The 23,864-nt window shown below is 43.0% G+C and overlaps 1 protein-coding gene across 6 annotated transcripts in view; it reads left to right on the top strand.

Moving 5' to 3' along the window:
• The first annotated feature begins 12,169 nt into the window (after positions 1-12,169).
• The window catches only part of PLEKHA7 (pleckstrin homology domain containing A7), a 160,138-nt gene continuing 148,443 nt past the window's right edge, over positions 12,170-23,864 (top strand). For 5 of the 6 annotated variants that reach the window (XM_080405488.1, XM_080405486.1, XM_080405487.1 and 2 more), the window contains exons 1-3: positions 12,170-12,277; positions 12,374-12,450; positions 12,629-12,686. In XM_080405488.1, the coding sequence (XP_080261614.1) occupies positions 12,195-12,277; positions 12,374-12,450; positions 12,629-12,686 (218 nt within the window). In that variant the 5' untranslated portion in view covers positions 12,170-12,194. The other variant, XM_080405491.1, reaches the window with a different exon arrangement.

The following is a 23,864-nucleotide window of genomic DNA, read 5'->3' as shown; positions in this document are numbered from 1 at the left end:
AGTGGCTAAAGTAAGGTTCACGATTCACTCTTGATATTCCAGGCACATTGGGCTCTGTCAATATACCAATATATCGCTTGTCATTATATGTTGCCCTACTTTGAGTTGTGTTTCTTTCCCCTAGAGCAGAACAGTTGTGCACTGAATTCTATTATAGTCACATCTTAAATATGCGTATCTTACATATATCTATATATATTACACTTGGCTAGTACTACATTTTGTTCTTAAAATCCCTCTGGAATGTTAAAAACAAAAGAAAAGATGCTTCCAGGGACATATGGTGGGTTATTAAACAGTTTCTTCTAAAAATCCAGCCTGAATCTGATCCACTTTGTTAATCTCCAGATGTTTCTCATTACATTAACATCAGCTTAAATGAAACAAGTTTAGTCAGGGTGCTCATATTAATAAAAAAAATAGCCATAATAGTATCATTTTGGTAATTTTCTCAGTGAAGCTAATATTCAAATGGCTGGACTTGTAGGTGCACTTGCAGGTCTTATTACATTGGAACTTAGATGTTCACAGAACCAAGGGTAAAAGCCTGCAATATCCTAACTTATCTTGTAAGTGCTTTATGAACTGTATGTACAATACCTATTTATCTTCATCTTGATTTATAAGAAACAATCTTAGAAAAGTAAATTTTCTCAAAACAACTACCATTGAAAATTGCAAAGCTGATTTCCCATGTACCGAACTAATTCTGTTCCAGAGTGTATATGACAATACATCAATACCATCAGCTGTTTTTTCAGCACTCCAGAAGGACAAACACGACAAAAAGTGGATTTTTTCATGTGATTTTATCTGATTTGCTTTAGCAGCAACAACCCTAAAAGCAGGGTTAATTGGAATAATGACCTTTGGTTGAGACATTTCTTGGGAAATTCACCAGAAAGTGGAGAGAATGGCCAGAAGTGAAAACGCTAGCTCATTATCAATCTCTGGAAATGCCTCAGGCCACCACTGCTACTACTACAGCAAAGCTGCATCCTCCACTAGGGAATTAGCACATTCCCTCCAGGTTTGCATATAATGGAAGTAGTTGTGATAATTTCTCAAAGAAGTCTTTGTTTTCACCATGCCTTTGCCAAACCTGAGCCAGAAATGTGTCATTTAAGGAGTCATTTATGTATTTAAAAAATGAGTATACTGCTTTTGCACTGTTGCCATGGGACAGCTATAGCAGGAAATGAGCAAAACACCCACATAATTATTGTTGACAGAATACACTTCCAATTTTATCAAGTGTAACCCCTATGTGATATGTTGTTAAGGCAGTCATCAACATCTCAGTGAATGAAATACTGATTTGAGAAATATGCAGTGCCCAAAAGAAACATAGAAAGGTTATGCTTGAAAAACAGAATGTGAAAGACATCTCCTTGATTGAGATGATATGGGAGTAATTATCGGTAAGTCTCTGAAGAACAATTAGAGTTGTTTTTTATTAAATTTTCACATTATGATTCACATTGAAACTGAATGAATCAATATTTAAATCCAGATTACAGTGATCTAATAAGGTATTGAGAAAGATGATACTTTACAAAACAGTCTGTGGAAAAACTATAGAGTGCTGAGAAAAAGCCATAGATTTATAATTTTCAAACTGCCTTGCTTTTGTTCCTTTTTTGTATTTAATCTACTTAGCTACTATTTAAATTAGGTTTCAGAGGACTCTGTAATTAGGAAGTGGGATACAATTCATCATTTGTAAAGACTGAATCCATTAGGTATCTAAATAATAAAACTTATTTACAACAGTGTTTTTAACAGCCTTAGAGAGTTTTAACCATTAATCAATAACAATGGAGAGATGTCAATGTATAAAACTGAATCAGGTATAATATTCCAGTCTGATAAATATCAGGCTATAACTTGCTGAAATACATAATTCTCTCTCCTTAATTGCAGGGTTACTTACTTCACTGATTAAAAGGAAATCTATTTCAGGTGGGCTTTATTGTGAGTAGTAACAAATCTTTATCTATTTAAAAGATACATGGAATAGCCCTACTCCCTCAAGAAAGGAAGTCTCAAATAAGAATATAATTTTTTGAAAGGTAATACTGCAGTAAATGAAGGTTTCATTTCCTTTAATTTATATTAAATAATGAAATTCACTAGACATCTTTTTTGTAAGGATCGTGTCTGTATCGCTTATCCATTTCAACATGCACATATTAAAAAGCAGGAATGAAAAGGTGTGACACGTGTATAAGTGCATTAATTTACTGAACAATGTTTTGCACCCTGCTGCTCACCTTTTTAGTGGTAAAGTAAGCTGAGGCACCGAGTCTTATTGAGGTATTTTCTGTGGAAGTCCACCTACACAGGCTCTAGAGGAATGAAGAATAGATGAGGGTTAAAAAAAGCATCTTTTCTTTAATACCTTGACTCAGTCCAGTCAGATTCAAGAGCTTGTCTCAAGAACTTGCAGAAGGTTCTTCTTTTTGTATCTGTAAGTTACTTATGCTATTATTAGAAATTGCTCTCCAGGTTTGTGCAATTGTGAGCTGGGTTGCAAGCATCAGCACGTGGCCTTGCTACTTTGGGATCTGAACAGATGTCTTTAGACAGCACAGCACCGTGCTGGGGAAAATGTCCTCTCTCAAACCTTTGCTAACCTCCCAAACTGCTCCTAGGACTCCCTGGGGATGTGCACCCCAGCAGTTCCCACAGAGCAGCCTGAGGCGGGAGCCGCATTACAGGAGCCTGGTGTGTGTGCCCAGCAGGCAGGGAGTCTCAGCTGTAATCCTCCTTCCCAGGGCTGGCTCCCATCGCTGGGAATCCACCTGCCTGCCCGGGATTTGGGGATTGCGGGTGGAGGATGGTGCAGCCAGGCAGCAATGCTAGCCTCAGACCTGGGAGAAGCCTTTGGGCAGTGCTGCCCGAAGGCCAATTTGTAACACCAAAGTAACAGCCACACATCTGCATCCCATCCATCTTTTTGAGGAATAGGAGTAACTATTCAGCCCCATTACATCTGAGACTGAACTGACTTGCACACTGAGAGGCACTGGTCATGCTGATGGTTTACTGCAGGAAGGGAAGATTACTAAGAGAACAAGACAATAAAAAGGGAACATTAATTTCACAGCCCGCAAGGATCCTATGGCTGAACTCATATCAGAAGTTAAGGCAGAACTGGTATAGTGACAATTTCACTTATCCTGAATTTGTAACTTACAGATTTATTTTTTCTTTTTCTGGGAAAGCGATGATCTTTTCTTTCTACTTTTGTTGTATGTGATTATTTATTTATTTTCCTCCTTAAACCAGGCAAAGAAAGTTTTATTTCTGTGTCACCCTGTTTTGGGCTAGGGGGAGATTCAATTAGGTGAGGATATGCAGGAGGATATTTATGGAAGCCTGCAATATTTGGGGATGAGTGGGAAAGATTAATGATATTGCTTAGATATTTTTTTTTCTTTTTTGTTTAAAGTATGCTTTTCTGTTACTATAGCTACTGGCCGTGTCATGCTCACATACAGATGCTTTATCACGTTGTCTTTAGAAACTGACTGATTGCTGTTGCAAAGCATCAAAACCAGTAGCGGAGGGGATGCAGATGTATAGCAGGAGATTGGAAAACCATGGAAGGACCTGAGTCCAGCATAGGAAGAGGCAAAAACAGATGTGGAGGACTGGAAAGAAGGCACACTTGCTAGGGTTGTAGCAGAAAGCAGGAAGAAACAGGAAAGAAGTAGGATACTGAAAACCTACTCAGGTATGTACACTTCATGTTACCAAAAAACCCGAGGAGCCTGGTTAACCCTCAGTTATCTCCTTCTGGAGACAAGCAGATAACCAAAATCTTTGCCTCTTCTGCATAGGAGTCTTTGAAAGAAGAACTGGGAGACCACAGTGCAAAGAGGTTGCTCTGCCTGGCGCAAGCTTATTTAGGAAGAGGCTGAAACCTCGGTGAGTTATAAGCCTGCTGAGAAAATCACATCTCTGAAAAGCCAGGGCAGAAGATGCTAAAATTTAATCTTGGCTGGCTTTTTGTGTGGGGATTGTTATTAAAGGGACTCCAGGGTGAAGTTTTGGGCTTTGCAAAGCCAACAAGGAACAAACTTCAGGAGGAGCCTGGATAGCGAACTCAGGGGTCTTTAATTTCTTTAGAAAAAATGACTACGTGAAGATTATTGGGAATATGTGACATTCTGTTTGCCCTGAGTGCAGTATGTAGTTGCAAAAAAAAAAGGCAAATACGGTAATGGCAGTTGCCAGAGGTGCTGGAAAAGGGTAATACCAGTCATGGGCTATTACACAGGACAGTGCACTCAACACTGGGGAAAAAAGCTTTGATGGGAATACAGAAGTGAGACATCTCATGTTGGGGAAAGGAGTAAAGTGCATAATCTGTGAGGAAACCTCAGAGAATTCAACAGTTTGATTTAAAAATTTAATGCTTTTAAAATTTGAAAAATTTTAAAGGTCAGAGATGTAAATCTTGCCATTTGTCCCGTTTCTTAAAAAAGCATCTCCTCTTCATATTCAGGTGCCCATGGCTATGGGGTGACAGCGAGCCCGTTTGTGTTCATAAACATGGGACTGACTTCAAGTGTCTGCTTTAAAACAAACCAAATGTTGATAGTCACAGGTACATAAATGTTGAAGAATTGAAGAAACAATGAGGGTTTCTCAGTGATGCCAGGCCTACAGTGTCCTTTGCCAAAAAAGTAGGATAAAGACCTTCAGCTGTTCATTATAAAAATCGTAGTTAAATTTCTGGAAATGATCCTGTAAGTAATTCTGGCACATAATTGGTTTTTTTGTATTTCTCCCTTCTACAAATAACTTGAACGCCATGCAGCCATTTAACTCTTGTGTTTAGAATGTTTAGAATGATGAAATGTGTAATGATAAAATTATAACTATTTTTTATTTAGTTTAATTATTGATTACCAAATATGTCTTAGGATAAGGATTCTCGGTGTTAGGTAAGTAAATCATTGGGACTTTGTGAAATGCGAAAGAGAAAAAGAGAAGCAGTGATAGGACTGTGTTAAATATAGTAATCATAAAAGCTTGTGTGACAGAAAATTGTAAATTGATGTAGTCATTAGGAAATGTATTCATACATTTTTGCTTTTGCATGCATTTTTGTGCATTTCGGGGACAAGCTTGACTTGATTCCTGAAATATAAATCTGTAGGGCAATAGGATATTCAGGTGAGAGAGGTAATTGCATATATTCGGATATTAGCATCTAAAAGGTAAATCAGTAGGGTATCTTTAAAAATGAAGGAGATTTATAAGGAAAATAAAATTGTTTTGAAGATATCTTCCGAATTACACAAAAGGTACTTTCAGCATAAACACATTTTAAAATATTGACAGTAGTTTGGAAAAGAAAAGCTTTTAACTAAAGATAATTACCATTTTTCTTACTCCTAGAAGAGTTCAGCATGTTTTGGAAGGAGAAGTCTGGATTTGTTATGCAGCACGAGCGTTGCCTTCTCAATGTCATTTTCCCATCTGTCTTGCTCAGCAGTGTTAACAGTCTCAGCTGATCCGTGTGTGCACTCATCAGTCAGATCATACTGCATAGTGATACATTTAGCCTGAAAACTATTCTTGTACAATGTCTGCCATGCTCCATATCTTCCTCAAAGGAACTGTGGATACAATTTGAACTTGTTTATATTCTTTCCAGTGGCCAGGAAAATGAATAATTCCTTTTTCCGTATTTGGAATTCCCTCAACAATAGATTTACCATTATTTAATCCTTCTTATTTTATGAGCTATATTTATCTCTGTACTCATAGAATTCTGTTACCTGACACTAGATCCATGGAAATTTAGGGAAACGTCTCAATCTAGTGCAAGAGAAATAGGCTTTAGAAATCTTATTTCGTCTAAACTTTGCCATTACTTTCCCCACAGCATAAATAGCCCTGTGCACAAAATGCAAGATATGTTTCATTTCATGTCAGTGCTTATTAATTAAAAGATAAACCACAATCTCTTGTGACAATACCTTTCCTGTTCTATTCCAGGTTTATTTGGCATTGCAAGCAGTATGTATTAATACTGTCCTGGAAAGTACTTAGGCTGGAAATGGGTCCGGTCTTGCAGATGGGTTGCCTAACTTTTGTACGTATCTTGTGACTCCTGCCACCCTTCCTTGTGTCTAGCTCTCCTGATTTCTGAGGACTGTGTGGTTCAACTGAAAACATTCCAGATCAGGAACGAGCATGTGCTCTATATTTAGTCATGTCATCAGCAGCACCATTGTGCAAATTGCTTATCTTTCTTAACTACAGCAAGGATTGTCCTTCCTCCTCCTGTACATAACAGACATCTTTACATTCAAATGTACTCTTTCTGTGAGCTAGACAGCCATTTGATAATAATGCCTTTTAGTAGGTATCAGGTGATGACAATTTTTGATGTCCACCTATTTCCAAAAATCTCAACATTTTGAAATAGCTTCTGTTTCCATAGAAATGTAGGCTGAAGGGGACCGTGAGAGATCATCTGTTCATAGCTCCTGCTCTGAGACAAAATAAGTACACTTAGAATCTCCCTGACAGAAGTTTTGTCTGGGCCAACCTTTAGAAATTGGTGAAGGGAATACCACGACATTCCTACTTAAGTCTCTTTTACCACTACTTACCTTTTGGAAAATTTCTGTGTAGTATCTACGTTCAAATTTATCTTCGCATAAATCAAGCTGATTTCTTTTCACCCTGAAATGGATGAACATGGCATAAAATTGATTGGTATGTATTAAAAACTATAAACTATATTTTCATTTTGAAAGAATACAACAAGGTCTTTTTATCTTCTTTGCTTTGCCCACCCAGTAAGGTCATATTTGTTCTTTCTTTTCCTTGAATATTTTAAATTTGTCCTTTTCTTGTTGTAAACAATTTTTGGACCTCAAAGTTAAAAAAAACCCCACAAATCAAAATCCTTCTGCATGTTTGCTCTATTTCTTTGTAGTGTTCCTTTATTGTACAGCATGACACAGGCTCTAGCTGCGCATGGCCATTTTTTGTTTTTCAGGTTACTGAAGAATCCTGTTGATGTCACTATTTTTGTTCTGCACTGAGATACTGGCATTAGGTAATCAATTACATACATTATCTTCTTTTCTTTAAAATTCCTTTTGAAGAGAAGCTACCCAGAAGTGTCCTACTAAATGTCTGAAGCCTACCATTTTTGTGGGTTCAAACTTGCAGCAAGTTTGGGGACCACAGCATGTCTCCTTGAGCTACCCAGGGACAAAGGAATTTATTATTCTTACTGTGCTATTTCTGGAATCATTAATAGTGTTCTCTTGAGATGGCTTTTTCCCTGGAAGTTCAACAGTGAAAGTTGTTTTCCCTAATTTGAACAAATACAGCATGTCTAGTCCTTGGTGAAGTTCCTCCATTGTCTGAAGAAGTGTTGCAGTTTTGGAGAAATGGCATCTGAATTTTTCCTGGAATGTGAATTTGCCTAATTTCTCCAAGATCTCTTTCATATTTCCCCTATTGTCCGATTAACATATTCTTCTACTTGTAAGAATCAGTGTTTTGATTTCTCATCTCTTAAGCACTTGCTACATGGGAATCTCACTGCACAATCTTGAAGAACTGTTCGGTTGCACAACCTATGTTTGAATGTAATCAGAAAAAGAATTGGGCAAACTGATCCCAAATTGTCTCGTGAATTAATCTGTCTCGCCGTAAAACCTTTTGCGATTTTAATTCTCAGCTGTTCTGAGCATAGCTGGTAAATCGTGCTAAAAGGCATATTACAGATTTTGCATTATGGCTTATGAGCATTCTTAACCAGGATTTAATAATTTAGGTTCGTTGCTCCTCAAACACTCTGCCTGCCTGGCCTCACACCTTTTATAAGCAGTGCTTGTCCTTTAAAAAATGTACAGGCCACAATGAAAAAGTTGTAACTAGCAGGTTTCTCTATGCATTGTATCTCACTGCAGTTAAGTTTCTGAAACAGCAGCAGCTTTTGACCTTTAAGACCATCAAATTAAATTTTATTCAATTCTCAGAAAAACAGGGAATAGATCATTAGAGTACACAGCAGCCTGAAATCCAGCTGTGATTCTGTAACCTCCTAGACACTGAATCTAATTGTGACTGATGGAAATTGTACCTTAATTTTTTTGTTGGAAATTCTTATATATTATCTTCAGTATTATTTCCAGATTCCTACTCCATGTTTTGTTGAAAAGTTATAGCATTACAGATGTAAATGTGCAGGGAAACATGCAGACCAGAATGGGGCAAGGGATGGTGGTGTGTGCAATAAAAGTACAAAAAAAGGAAACGAGAAGATTTGGGTGTTGGCACTGACAGGGTGAGGCTGGGTTGTAAGGGTGAGGGCTGAAAAGAAAGGGATGAGGTAGAAAGGATGTTCATATTCAGTTGTTTGATTTTATTCTGGAAATAGCGAAGTGTAGATACAGATTTTGGCATACTTTAAAATATATCACTGTTCTCCCAAGGCAGAAGAAACTTAACGAAGTCATCCAAAAAAGTGCTCCCAGGGGATGCAGACAGAGCAAGTAATGCTAGCAATGCATTTATATACAGCTGCCAAACGTGGGTTCAAACTTGCAGTATCCAGGGACCTCAGCACGTCTCCTTGAATTACCCAGTTATCAACAAAGGGAGCCTTAAATCTCCTAGCTTTTATTAGACCCTTAATCTTGTTGAATAGCATATTTCACTTTCTGTAGCCAAGTGCCTGATACTGTGGCCTGAAACTCCTAACTTAACCCCAGATGGCTTCTTCCAGATAGTGCCTTCAGAGAGCAATGAATGACGTCTAGTAGAAAATAAAAGTGGATGAGATCAGCCAGGGAGGACTGGAACCAGAGCTCAAGCACCAGCTGTATGCAGGGGAAAAAAAATAATATCAGAAGATACTGGTAATCTTACTAATGAATGATGTCTGGAGGCATTCTTCCATCAGGGCTGTAAATCACAAACCTACCTCTTGATGAGGCAAATGTAAGTCAGCTTGTAAACCTTTATGAATTTAAAGTTTTCATCTTGATCTTACTTTGAGAAGTCTGCAAGTTACTGTAATACACCATGCTTTTTCAATAATGCATTTATCCAAAATTAATAGATGTACGTGATAATGTGCTAATGGTGCAGGCACATGAGGCATTAAGTCAAGACTGGTCACATGACAAGGGTGATCAAGTGAAATGGAGCTTCCAACTTGAAGTAATGAAAGTATTTTCACCACAAGAACATGGGAAGGAGTTGCTAAGAGAGGCTGTGGCATTTCTGTCCCTGGAGGTTTTCAGATCCTTACCAGGAAAAAGCCCTGAGCCACCTGGTCTAAATTCAGTGCTGACCCTGCAGGAGGTTGCGCGAGATGACCACCTTCTCCTTCATTGCAAGAACCGAGGAGAATCAATGAAATAGGAGCAGGGTTCAAAACGAACAAAAGGAGGTGATTATTAATACACAGTTCAGTTAAGATGAGCATTAGGAGCACTCTGCTACTGGCTGTTTTGGATGATAGAAGTTATGTGGGCTGTAGTCTGGACAGGTTCACAGAAGAGATCCATTGGGAATTACATAATGGAAACAATGTCTTGCTCAAGAGCCTCTGAGCACACAGCCTCTGAAGGCAAGCAGTAGATGTAGACACCAGAGTTAAGGGAAGAAGGGAAGAAGCTGGGTAGGTGCATGACTGTCTCTCGCACTCTTTCCTGGCACCTGGTCTTGTCAATACCCGAGACAAAATACTAGGCTAAACAGACTTTTAGTTTGACCCAGTACAGATGTTTTTAGGACCCAAAATCCACAACACAGTAATGTTTATTCAATTAAGTTACTATTCACTGTAAGTGGAGACTGTCTTGTCACAGTGGTCTAGTGGCTAAAGTGTGGTGGAGTTACAAGCTAACATCAATGAGTTCATACAGCTGACAGCATGAAAGACGTGCTTCACAGCATCACAGTAAATTAACCTCTCCAGAGCAAGGGTTTGTCTTATCTCTTCTGCACAGATCTAAACATGCAATGATACTAAGCAACTTGTGTTTGATTTACTTTGTAACTGCATGAGAACTGACCTTATTGTGGGTTCTGTGATAACTCACATCTAATCACATTACCAGAATAACTCAAAATTGTTAGGATTTCAAAGAAAAGCAGCTCACAAGTTTAAGTTTTAGAAATTTTAATCAAAATTCTGGCAGGATAAAGGCTAGAAGATGCTCTCTCCTGCTTTTTAATTATGGATAAACTAAAAATCTGTGAATTGTTGGAAGATGACAGTACTGAGAAAGAACCTTTGATGGTGTGATGTCAAGGGAATTAGTTAGTTAGGGAATTAGAAGTTAGGAATATTTCTGCAGGTATAAGACTCTTCTAGGCTTCACAAAACTCCCACCAAACTCTTGATTTTGCCAATCTTTCTCAGAGAAACCTTCCTTCTATCTGCAGGGCAAGTCTGCGGGGGACGAGGAGGGAGAGAGAGAGAAGGCGGGGAGGGAGGGGTGAGAACTTCGCGTGGGAGAAAGCCCATCCTTTCTCATCTGCAACTGAAATCAAACCACTTCCCGACATTTAGCCTGTAATGTGTTCCATAGCGATGACCATTTGTGGTCTAGTATACTGTCATCTTCTCCAACATGGCCAACAAGGGAGCCCCACACAATGCCACCCTGATGCACCATACCTGCACTTTGTTGTCTGAAACTCCCTGTGAAATAGAGCAGTCCTTTCTCTTCCCATTGCTGACACGTTTCATGCCTCCTCCTTTCTTCTGATGATGTCTTTTGGTTCTTTAGAAGAAGAAAAAGTATACATGTGATATTTCCCCTGTACTGCAGCACCCTCCCTGCTGCGTGGGTTCTCCCTCTCCCTCACCGCCATGTCTCAGTCTCCTCTGTTTTTCTTTACTCACCTGTCCCAGTCAAGCCTACCTACTCTTTCCCACCCCTCTTTGCAACTTGTCTTCCCCTGTTTAACGCAATCCTTCTATCCCAAGCTTGCAAACATCCCACTTCCCGCCTTTTTGATCCTTCTCTTCCCCCCAGTATCAGAACAGCAAAGAACCCACAGAGCCATGCTTGTCTCCACCACCGCTGCCCTCGCTGGAGGAAGCGGGTGCAGATCTCCCCTCCCTGACCCTGCCTTGGTGTCCTCACCACCCTCACCGTGGTTACCACCATGGCCAAGGCGCAGGCCCCGCAGGCTCCTCGCCTGGGAGCCCCCCTGGCTCTGCTGGCTGACGCTGAGGCCCAGAGGAAGAAGCGCCAGGGTGCTGCAGCGGCCTGGCCAGCGCAGGCCTGGCCTGTCCCACCTGCTGTCCCCGAACCGTGCTCCCATGGGCCCGCGGCCTGGCCCGCAGCCCTTCACTCCTTTGCTGGAGCCTCCTGCAGACCAGCACCAGCGGAGATCCCTGTGCCACCGCTCCGGGCTGGGAGCGAGGGATGCGCAACGGCAATCCACCCAGCAGGCTCTCTCCTGTTACCGCTCCCTCCTTTCTAGGTCATTGATGAACATGGGCACCGGCACGGGTCCCTTGCGACACTGGTGACAGCTCTGCTTTGTGGACTGACTGTGACTGACGCTCCGCCGTCTTCTCACCTTGCAGCGATCGCCCCCGCACCCGAGGTGCGAGGTCCCCGCGGCCCTTCTCCCCTCACGCTGCACCCCGGGACAGGCTGGCAGCCAGGTGCCGGCACCCCCGTGCTCACCCTGCTGCCCCGGGCTGCCGGCTGGCCGGGGGTCCGAGCCCGGCGCCGGAGCGCGGCCCGGCCACGCCGCCGAGCGCCTCAGGGGGGGCGCGGCCCCCAGCCCGCCCCGCGGCCGCTCCCGTTCCCGCCCGCGCCACCGCCCCAGAGCTCCCCCCGCCGCCCTGTGAGGCGGAGGCGGCCGCGGGGGGCCGCTGCTCCGCCGGGGCGTGAGGGGACGGGGCCAGCAGCCCCCGCGGGGCCGGGCGGGCGCGGGGACAAAGCCGGCCGGCGCCGCCCGACGCTGCCGCCTTCGCTTCGCTCTCGCTTCCCCGGGGCAGGCGCCGGCCTCCCGAGGGGCGGGAGGTGTCGCCCCTCACCCGCGCCGGGGCGCCGCGCCTCCGGCGGCCGCAGTGGCGCTGCCGAGCAGGGCCGGGCGCTGGGCGCCGAGCGCCGGCCGCCCGCCCGCCCGCACCCCCTCCCCGGCCGGCTGGCTGGCTGGCTGCGCGCACGGCGAACATGGCGGCGGCGGTGGGGCGGGACACTCTACCTGAGCACTGGTCCTACGGCGTCTGCAAGGACGGGCGAGTCTTCTTCATCGAGTAAGGAGGTGCCGGGGGGAAGGGGGGCGGGGGTGGCCCCGCTCCCGCTCGCCCGCCGTCGCTAACAGGTGCATGTTTTCCGCTTCCCTCTCGCAGCGACCTGACCCGCAGCACCACTTGGCTGCACCCGCGCACCGGGGAGCCCGTCAACTCCGGCCACATGATCCGCTCAGGTGGGTGCTGGCCGGGCCGCCCTCCCGCCGGGCACCGCTAACGGTGGCGCCGCGCCCCCTCCTCACCCCACACCACACCCCCCCCCGCGGGCGGTGAGGCGCCTCAGGGGCGCGGGCGAAGTTCTTACCCCTTCCTCCCCGCTTTCTCTCTCTCTCTCTCCCTCCCCGTCCCCTGCAGACCTGCCCCGCGGATGGGAGGAGGGCTTCTCCGAGGAGGGCGCCAGCTACTTCATCGAGTGAGTACTGCCCGGCCCCGGCCCCTGCCCGCCCGCGGGGCCGCCTCAGGCGGAGCGGAGGGCGCCGGGCCTTCCCACCCCGGCTCCCCTCCCCAGCCCGCCGCGTCCGCCGCCTAATTAATGATCAACGTGAGGGAAAGTGACGACGAGGTGTGCGGTGGCGGGGGAAAGTTGGCCGGCGGGATGCGGGCTGTGCAGCGCCGTGCCGTGCCGTGCCGTGCCGCGCTGCGCTGTGCCGTGCCGCGCTCTCCCGGCGGCGGGCAACAGGTCTCCCCCAGCGGCTCCGTTCTTCGCTGGCTGTTTTTGTGCTGGGTCCCCCGCCCTCCTGGTATGCAAAGTGCGGTTTGTGGCAGGTGGAGCGTTGCATTGCCGAGCGCCGGTCATGGTTGAAGGTGGATCGTTGTGTTTTGTTGTTTTTATATGTTTATTTTAAACGGCTCGTGGCTGTGGATGCGGCACCGGGAAGTTTTGCAAGCGAAAGGCTTTAGGGGTTTCTTCCCAGAGACGGGGCTGAACAGATGAACTTCTGTGGCCACCATCGTGTCTTTTCATGCAGCATATCTTGTTCAGAGAATGGTTAAAAAGTTGAGATGTGCCTCCTTTAAGGCGCTTGTATTCCGTGAGATGCAAGCCTGTTGTAGTCAAATCAGGTAATTAACAGACCTTCTTCCAAGCATCACATGTATAAGGCTTTTACAAATGTAAAAACTGATGTAAAAAGTAGAGATGTAATCAAATCAGTACAACTCAGGTATACCTTGGATATAGGCTTGTGTGTCACTTGTGATGTCTTTGAATTTTCCATTGGAAATGGATGCATGACAAATGCAATGAAACTAACAGAAAAAGATTGGAAAACACTCATGCTATCTAACTCATCAGTGCTGGGCTGGCGTGGTTAAGCGAGGTCATTGAGTACAGTCACCTACAGGTGCTGACAGCTGTGTCACAAATACGTAGTTTTGAAACACTTGCAGAGTGTACCCCAAAACCTTTGACAAACTTGAGATTTTTAGTTAAGATCAAACTTCAAAACTATACTGCGCCAGATGAAGGAGGAATTGACTGAAGGCATCATAAATACCTCATGTGCTAGGATGTTTGTTAGATAAAATTCCAGATGATCCTAAAATGTCTTTTTTTTTTTCCCCTACAAAGGAGAAAAAAAGGCTGTCAACCCTTTTTGGCTGAGCCAGAGAATTCCTTACAGTGTTAGACTGGGCAGTGAGTTTAGCCCTCAACTCGTGAACCAGAGGTAGCAGGAAGGCACTGGAGCAGCCACCCGGCACTGGAGCAGCCACCCTTTAACGTGGCCAGTGCCTTGAAAGAAAGGAATAAAAGTTCTGGTTACATAGGAGGCCAATGGAACTCTAAAATAGGATAGCTGTATAGTCTCTCAATGGAATGTAAACAGATCCTTTGCACAGATATATCAACACAAGCTTCTTTCTTCTTCGTAGGAATACATTTATTTGTTTTTCTGTCCTTTCCAGAAGCTTACTAGTATGATTCTAAAACTGCTTGAATTCCTTTCCCCAGCTGCTCTGTTTGGAAGTTCATTCTTGTGTCTTGTTTGTCAGGCAATTACAAAACTTTTAATTTCTGATCCATTAAATTACAGTTGTGTGCAGTGCATTGTTGTAACTTGTGCTAATAGCATTCTTTATCATGGACCAGAATTGCTGCAGGAAATGAAATGTGGATATGGAATCGAGTGTGTATTTTACAGAGCAATTGGATAAACTTGACCATCTTCAGCCAAGCAAAGTTTTGTAAGCAACAACAGTAATTTTTTGACATAAATCTGTTCAGCTGTACTGCTTCAGACCAAAGATTCACCTGTATCCAGTATCCTCTTCAGCAGTGATACTTCCCCCAGTGCTGCTCTAGCCTCTCTATTTTCAGTTCAGAGGCTTCCTGAGCCAAGTGGAATTTCTCAGGTTTTCTTCCAAGAACTTACTGACCTCTCCTTGTGCTCACATAAACATCAGCATCCTTAGATGAGGATTTTCATACCTCACTGCTTTGTTCATTCCTCCTATGCTGATTCCACATGATGAGTTCTCAGCTTACAGAAAAGGTTACTGGTCCCTAAATGCATAATTTCACATGTTGTACTACTAAATTCCATTTTCTGGCATTCCAGCTCTCAAAAACCATGAGCTCTCCTGTATAATTACCCAGTCCTCTTCGTACTGGTGACGGTTTTCAGTCTGGTGTCATCCACAGAAATTTCATGAGCACATTGTCCCTCCTTGGCCAATTTGTTGAAGGATGTCAGGAGGAATGATACAAGTAACCCTTCTCTCTTATGATAATTTCCACTGTTAATGCACCTGTTGTAGTTTTTCCTCTTTGGTCAATTTCTTTATGTATCTTGTAAGTCTTATTTCTGTTTTAAATATTATTGAAGTATTTTTTAAATTAAAATATTACTAAGTATTATTTCAGTTTAAAATATTTTAATGTACAACACAGTATCAGACATTTTATTTAAATGTGTATAGGCTGACTACACTTACATAACTGATTTCTGGTATTAGAGAAAACGTTACATGTGAGCAGTCTTTGACTTCAGCTAATCCTATGTCCATTTACTTCCATGTCTTTATTACTTCCTTCAATACTATGGACAGTCTTGAAGCATCATATAGTAAACCAAAGATCTGTAAGCAGGTCAAGCTTAATTTTAAAACCAGGTAAGCTCTTTTTCCCCTTTCCAGATACCAGGAGTTTGAAAATTTCCAGAACTCCAGTTCTGTTGGATAGAAGCTTTCAAAATCTATGTGCTCTGGTTTATAATGTTTTTTGTGTATCAGTGCTGTGCTATGGTTAAGCAGCTGCCCTTTAGTTTAAGGGGGACGTGGTTATTAACTTGAGAAGCTTTTCTGAAATCACATCCCCTCTTAGTCTTGTTTTGCTCCACTAAATAAGCAGAGTTTTTTGTCCAGCCCTTTAAAAAGAGTGGTCTGTCTGATTATCCTGTAGTTCTTCTCTGCACCTCTTGCGATATGAAGTCATCTTTCCTGCATGTGAGTTAACGGAATTGTATGCTGAAATGAGCTTTTTGAGACACTCAAACAACAAAAGGGCTTTCTTGGCTCTAAAAATTTCCCAGCTTTCTGCATTTTAGGTTGTTTGCCTATTTGGGGAAGACACCCACGCTGACAACACATGTAAATGCTGCCAATTGACTGATACATTCAGATCTTTCTTTTCTGTTACTGCTTTAATTTCCAAGAGTGTAACATATATTAGGAAGCCATGTGTGAAGCTACATTCTAGTTCTTCCCATTTATGCATGTTCAAGTCTTCCTGGATGATTTTCTCTGTTTTGATTATTCTTGAGGTTTTCTTGGTAGTGGCAAATCCTATTACCACAGTGTTGGCTTTTATGATAAAACCACTAAATGAAACATTAGACACATGATGTACAAACTTTTTCTGGGTTCCATGTAGTAGTTTTGGTAAAATCTGGGTTTTTCTTTTGTGGCTTATTTGCAATTTAAATAGCTTGTCCTAATGAGAAAACGGGATAGCTTTTTATACCATTTTATAGCTTTCCACATACATAGCCTCAGCATCTTTGTTACTGTTAATCAAAGAAAGACATGGCATGATCAGCTGTACTCAATCTAGATACCAGTTATGAAAGGCTGCAATTTGGTCATCACTGCTTATGAACTGTTAGACTTTTTTCATTAATGTGACTTTATTTTCTCTTCTCTTCAAGTGACAAAAATGTGTAAAACCAGCAATTTAACTTTTTTCTTAAAACCAAAAAACCCTGAGTGTTCAATTTGGTATGCCAACCTTTGTTGTGTTTTAAGAGGAACATCGATTCAGGCGTGGTCGCAGGACTAGATGTTTCTTTGTCTAACAGCATCATGGATGTTGTGTTTTCTGACTTCGAGTGCTGAGGATAGCTCACACCACTCTTTCCCGTCTCTTTTTTTTTTTTGCTTGTTTCCTCTGCTGATGTTTTTGAAATGTGTTTGTTGAGTTTTATGTTAGAAAAGGTTGCAGAATGGTTGTTGCTGCTGAGTGTATGTGGAATTGAATAAGGACTTGCTCTGGTTTGTTTCTGGTAGTTGGGTTGCTGATGTGAAGCGGTAACTGGTTGCAGCGTCTCTTTTTGGGGAAGGAGATTTGACATGCAGCCAAGAGACTGCTGGAAAACCAGTGCATGTATGCATTATAATTCACCCTTTTGTTTCCTTTTGCTGCTTATCTTTTTCTGATCATCCAAAAGACTGAGGGAAGTTGGAAAGCTGGAATGCTTTTTTTGTTACCTTCTTATAGCTTTGAAAGATTGAGACGGGTATTTGTGTGAAAGGATCCATTCTTCCAGTATTAGATACCTAACCGACTTGTATTAAAGTATGCTAAAAAAAGTGTACTGGTGCTGTAGAGGCTGTTTTAGAACGCTGCGGTAATATTTTACATCTGAAAGGTAGTATTGTATTCAAATTCTAGTCTAAAATTAATAACAAAAAAGTGGAAATCAGCACTTAGGTATCTGAAGCTTACCCTGTGTTTGTTTGTTTGTTTATTTTTTTATTTATGATATCAGTTTTTAGTCCAACTTGGCCTCTTCAGTTAACAGTGGATGTACAGGAAACAAAACTTAATGAAATCACCATTGTTCATAGCAGTAGTCTGTAAACTGCAACTGTTATTCTTTAATTCTTTTATTTAGCTTTTACTGTATGTAGGAAGTACGCATGGTATGTATTTCAAGTATGTGGAAATAGTAAACTAGTGAAGAGCACCAAACTGAAGTCTGCCTTGGTAACTTTGGTTCTCCTGTGCCAAACGTGTATGCTCAGATGTCATGTCACTGAACACCATACAAGAGCTCAAATTTACCCAGTGTGGGCTATAGAGGATACCCAATTAATGATTATTTAATCAGAGAAGTCCAAAGGAGAAGAGACCATCTGGATTATTTAGTTTAGTCCTTTCAATTATCTGATATAATTGTTTTATAATCTCATTAAGAAACTTAATCAACAAGTTTCTTCTGCCCTGCAGAAATTCCTGTCTTCCCCACTACTCCTAGTAGGATGTTGAAGATTGTTTCTTTTTAGTGGCTGTTTAGGTGAGCTAAAGTACTGCTTACTCTGTGTGTTTTGTGTCCTGCTGTAAATGCAAATTACTATTATTTTTTTTCTTGCTCTGTTTACCATGATATTGCTGTAGAAGCAAAAGATTTTGGAGCACTTAACTACTGTAAGGAGTAGTGATGTCCCTCATGATGACATCTTCGATATAGATGTTCTTTATGGTTCCTGAACTGGTGCTTAGATAAAAGATGTCAAGTAGTGTTTAAGTAAGTATATGAACCAAGATGAAACCCACCTGTGAGGAGGTGGCCTGCGGAGTACTTCCCTCTGCCATTGCTGAGTATAACCAGTTTGTGTGGAGTTCCTGAAGTGGAATAAAAATTATGTAGCTGGAGCCACATGAGAACTTCACCAACCAAAAGTGAAGATGTTTACACTGTCACTAGCAAATTTGTGGATAGTCTCTGGCAAAATGAAAGGATGTAAAATGTCATGGAGAGACTTTCAGGGAAGGAAACGTGGACTTGTTCCACAGCAGCGGGTAAAGCTCTAGTTTGGATCAATCTGGAGGCACCACATGAAGTAGTCTGTGGGTTATGACTGGTTACTAGAATTTCATCAGGAGTCGCCCTTGAGGGGACTAGAATTCACTGAGGTAATTTGGGCAGGTGGAAAAGCAGACATGAAATTGAGAGGTGGAAGAAAAGCGCTGGAGTTGGTTTTTGTGCTGCAATCTGAGGGCTGGGAAGCTGTCCCAGCCTGCAGTTCTGCAGGAGCCAGAGGTGGTCTGGAGCGGCCTCTACTGGCTCGCTGGCAGGAAGGGAAAAGCTGCCAGGATGGGAGTGAAGCGGTGTTGGTGCTTTTTGTTCCTGTTTTTAATTTCTTGTAAGAAAGCATTCCCGTTTTGGCAGCTTCTATGAGTTTCTCTGTATCTCCCCTCTTGTCCGTTGTTCTCCTGCTCTGAGCGTGATCAGACAGCCTGTTTAATAAAATAAAAGCTGGGAATATTGGGCCTGCTGGGTAGTTACAGTAGCTGTTTCATTCAAGTTGAGGAAACAATTAAGTGTCCTTTTTTGGTGACAGTTAAAATGAGAGATCACTTGTTAAAGAGTGAAATAAACACAGATAGATTTGTACTCGGGCAGAGATTGCTGACGATTGCAGGCAGCAGAAGTACTTTGTAGTTTAGCTCCCAGAAAGCCAGAAGAGGATACATTCATGCTGCCTGAATTTCAGAGTGCCCTCTGGAAGATCAGGCTTGGAGCTCTGCATAAGGCAAATGCCACGTGCGGTTTGATTCAGCGATGTACATGAATGAAAAGGAACATTGTGGAATGAAGAGGAACACTGTGTGCATTCCTTAGGTGAAGGAGGGGTGTATAAGAGGAGGTGCTGGGTTTTGGTTTTGCTTTTGTATTACAAGGCTGCATCAAAAAGTATGCAGCTTGGATTGTGAATCCTTGTTCGTCTTTCTTCCAAAATACAGACTTGCTGGAAAACTGATCACTGACTACCTGAGGAGCAAGGATAACAGATACTTAAAGCGTAGTTTCCATTAACTTGAGATGTTGTTTTGGGTGTTGAAGTCTTCTGAAAATCAAAGTTGTCTGGGAAACAGGGCAACATTCTGTTGTTCTGGTTGGGGTTATATGGCTTCCTTGCATTGTAGCCCAGAAACAAAGGTGTGAATTGGTTCTTCAGAACTGCTAGCATCCATATTTCGTTCAGTATGTAATCTAGCTTCTTTAACATGAATCTGCCAGAAAAACTTCATTCATTCAGCCTCTTTCTTGAAGTATTTCACTTCTGCATTCATGGAATCTCTGTGCAGGTAAATGTGCATATGTTTTAGGAAGCTGCATTTTGCAGCAAGTGTTTCAATATTTCTAAAAGTCTGTTCAAAATGTAAAGATTGAAAATAAATGCAGTAGGACTGTAGGTATTGATATAGTCTTGAAAATAGTTTTCATAATCTTGTATTACATTTCAGACTGCTTTTAGAAGTGTGCAATATGCCTACCACATCAGATGAGGAAATAGATAAGCTATTCAACACTTTGAATGGTACAGATTAAATGTACTGCTTCAGTATTGTAGTGCTGCATCCCTGCAAAGGCCAGCTTGAATAATGTGGTGCCACATTTACTTAATATCTGATTCTATCTGGTATGAGTGTACATTCTAATTTACTGTTAAATCTAATTTGTTTTGTCTTTGCCTCCTAGATGTGCTTTTTAAAAAAGCTTTTTTATGACCTTGGCTTGCGTAATGGTAAAGGATGGGGATAAAACCTCATTTTATTTGTAGTTTGTCTTTTCCTGCAGCATTATTAGGTGGTTTTACAAGGTCTGCTCTGGGATACTGTCTTTAGAAGCAGAACTTATAATTGAAAAGCAGATTTGTAATTAAAGATGTTAAAATCCAAGAAAAATCTGGTTAAGAGCCCAACCCTTTTCTTTTTGATTGCCTGCCATGTAGTACTTGGCAAGAACGTCACTGACTTGTCTAGACAGGTACAAAAGCTTGTTACCAATATGTAGTAGGTATGTGCTTTTCTGCCTGAAGTTTTCTGTTTAAACCCTTGTTTTCCGTATTGCTTATCTGTGTCTTTAAAGGATTTATCTTTAGTTTAATAAAAAGTACAACCAAAACCACCAAAACTTTTAAAATGAGATCTGGATACACTGTTGAAACAAAGCATTTGAGTAATAGCTGGATTTTATTTACCATTCTTTGTCAAGTGAGGACTTTTAATACATTTTTATTTACTTCCTAGAGTCCAAATATCCTTAATTAAGCACAGAGTACTGAGCGTTTTGAAAATACATCTCGATTCTGCAACACGCAGGTGACTTTTTTTCGAGGAGCTTTGTATAGACTGTGACTGTCAAAGATGACTAAACAGAAAAGCTGCTGTTATTTTTTATGTTGTTTCATCTGAAAAAATATAATTATTGGCTTCTTGTAAGCTGCATGTTTGTTTCAAAATGTCATAGTGAATGTTGTCTACCTGGACCTTAGTAAAGCCTTCGGCACCGTCTCCCACAGCATCTCCTGGAGAAACCGGCTGCCCACGGCTGGGAGGGGTGTGCTCTGCGCTGGGTTGGAAGCTGGCTGGACACCGAGCCCAGAGCGCAGCGGGGAATGGAGTTACACCCCGCTGGCACCGGGCACAAGCGGTGTCCCCAGGGCTCGGTGCTGGGGCCGGTCCTGCTTAATGCCTTTATCGATGATCTGGGCGAGGGGATTGAGTACACCCTCAGTACCTTTGTAGAGACACCAAGTTGGGGGATGTATTGATCTGCTGGAGGGCAGGCAGGCTCTGCAGAGGGGTCTGGGCAGGCTGGACCGATGGGCCAAGGCCAATTTTATGGGGTTCAACCAGGAGAAGTGCCAAGTCCTGCACTTCGGTCACAACAACCCCACACAGCGCTACAGGCTTGGGGCAGAGTGGCTGGGAAGCTGCCTGGTGGGAAAGGACCTGGGGGTGCTGGCTGGTGGCCGGCTGAACATGAATGAGCCCAGGTGGCCAAGAAGGCCAGCAGCATCCTGGCTTGTAACGGAAACAGTGTGGCCAGCAGGACAAGGGAGGCGATCGTGCCCCTCTACTTAATCCTGGGTTCAGTGTTGGGCCCCTCACTCCAGGAGGGACGTAGAGGTGCTGCAGCGTGTCCAGAGACGGGCAACGGAGCTGGGGAAGGGGCTGGAGCACAAGTCCTGTGAGGAGCGGCTGAGGGATCTGGGGGTGTTGAGTCTGGAGAGGAGGAGGCTTGGGGGTACCCTATTGCTCTCTACAACTACCTGGCAGGGGCTGCAGGCAGGCGGGGGTTGGTTTCTCCTCCCAGATAACAAGTGACAGGACAAGAGGGGAGGTTTAGATCGGGTGTTAGGAACAGTTTTTTCACTGAAAGGGTGGTCAAGCACTGGAACAGGCTGCCCAGGGAGGGGGAGGAATCGCCATCCATGGAGGCGTTTAGAAAACGTAGATGCAGTGCTCAGGGTCACAGTTTAGGGATGGACTTGGCAGCCCTGGGTTAACAGTTGGACTTGAGAATCTCAAAGGTCTTTTCCAATCTGATTCTATGATAAGATACGAAAATATGCTATAAAGACATTCAAACATAATAGCCAGTGTTTGCTGTTCAGGAGCTGTCATATTGATGCAGAGTAGCCCCGGCTTAGAGATTTACAAATAATATGGATTTTTAAACTCTGGTAGTTTCCATGTCCCTTACTGAGCAATTTGAAATGCTGCAAGAATATTATTGGTTTTGCCAGGTCATTCAGAGAATTTCAGTAGAAGTATCTTCAAGTTTTGTATGAGATTTAAATAAACCTTGTACCTGATTGGTTTCTGCACAGCAAGGAAACATTCACTCCTGTATACTGACTACAGCAAGGAATCATAGAATCATTTCGGTTGGAAAAGAGCCTTAAGATCGTAGAGTCCAACCATAAAGTGAACACTGCCAAGTCCACCTCTAAACCATGTCCCTAAGTGCCAGTTAAGTTAGATACCTCCAAGGATGGGGAATCAACGACTTTCCTGGGCAGCCTGTTCCAGTGCTTAACAACCCTTTAGGTGAAGAAATTTTATCTAATATGCGATCTAAACTTTTCCTGGCACAAGTTCAGGCTGTTTCCTCTCATCCTGTTGCTTGCTACTTGTTTAGAAGAGGCTAACCCCCACCTTGCTACAACCTCTTTTCAGGTAGTTGTAGAGAGCGATCAGCCACCCCCTGAGCCTCCGTTTCTCCAGGCTAAACACCCCCAGTTCCTTCAGCCACACCTCGTAGAACTCTTTCTCAGGACCCTTCAGCTTCCTTGCTCTTCTTTGGGCATGGAAGATGGGGTCTCAGTTGTGACTTTCCCTTGGGATGGCTGCAGAGTTAGTAGCTGAGCTGCAGTTACAGTGTCTGAGCCAGAGGTTCCCTGGGGCTTGCTGTGCAGGCAGCCCCCCAGCCCTGCGCCCCACTTGGCAGTGGAGGACCAAGGGGCAGGGTGTGCCACGTGCCAGGCCCAGCAGCTAGTCCATGGGGTCGTACTGGGCAGGCAGAATCTGTGCTCATCGTTCCAGTTCTAATGATAATAATAGTAAAATACATGCCCCAAACAGTGGAAGTTTGTGGAAGCAGTGTTTAAACTGAGTTTGCTTAAATAAGATACCCATGGTTAGGAGAAGAGAAGGAAAGATGTGAAATAATTTTGGAAATGTAGGCAAGTAGCAAATTGAAAGCCTTTTCATGTGTATTTTGGATGTGTCTATGTGTTCACAAATTAGAAAAGAGATAAAGCATTTTGAACAGTCGGCAGTGTGGACTTGAAAAGGCCAGAAGCAGTGTTCATGTTGGATACTATGGACTGTTTAAAACACAGTTTTGGGGGGATTTACAGTAGCCCCCCACAAATCTATGTCCTCTTGCTGCAACTTCTGCAGCGTCAGTATTGCTTATAAGGAAGCTCACAGTTTTTTATTTTTTTGACTGACCAGATGCAGCAGTCGGCTATCGTGCCTGAAATTCTTGTCCTTTCACTGGTCAAACCTGTGGTTCTGGGACCGTAGGCGTAGCTGGGTGGTGAGGTGCTTGGAAGGCTGGACATAAAGACAAGCAGGCAAGGCTCAAGAAGTGACCGATGGAGCTATATGTATTGGCCATCTCTGGGGAGAATAAATTCTTGAGTGAGTGGTGCACAGGATGTAAAATTTAGTGATGTGGGAGGGTTGGAAAGCATTGGTTTAAACTAGTTGCAAATAAAGTATTAAATGGTGTTGATAAGTAAGATGGGCTGAAGACAGAAACCAAGGAGGAAAATCAAAGTTTCTGTATATGGATAATGTGACTTTTCCCTCACTAGAAAAGTAGCAGTCCGAGAGAAGGGAGCTACAGGAGTCCAATTTTTGTGCAGCTCATCTTTCTCGTTGGATCTAATAGCTCATTGATACTTGAGGGGTGTCTCTCAAATATAGCAGTTTGAGAGGTGTCTCTGATTACCAGCGTGCTGGTTGTTCCTGTGTCACGGTGGCTGACAGAGAGCAGAAGCTTAAAAAAACTGGTTTGTAGAAGTCGGATTGTGTTGCTTGAAATCTTAAAAAGTAGTAGCTGTAGATTGT

This window comes from Falco punctatus, assembly GCF_963210335.1.
Source record: "Falco punctatus genome assembly, chromosome: 10".
NCBI lineage: Eukaryota > Metazoa > Chordata > Aves > Falconiformes > Falconidae > Falco > Falco punctatus.
Note: the sequence above shows the minus strand (reverse complement) of the source record. Positions and strands in the feature narration are given on the sequence as shown.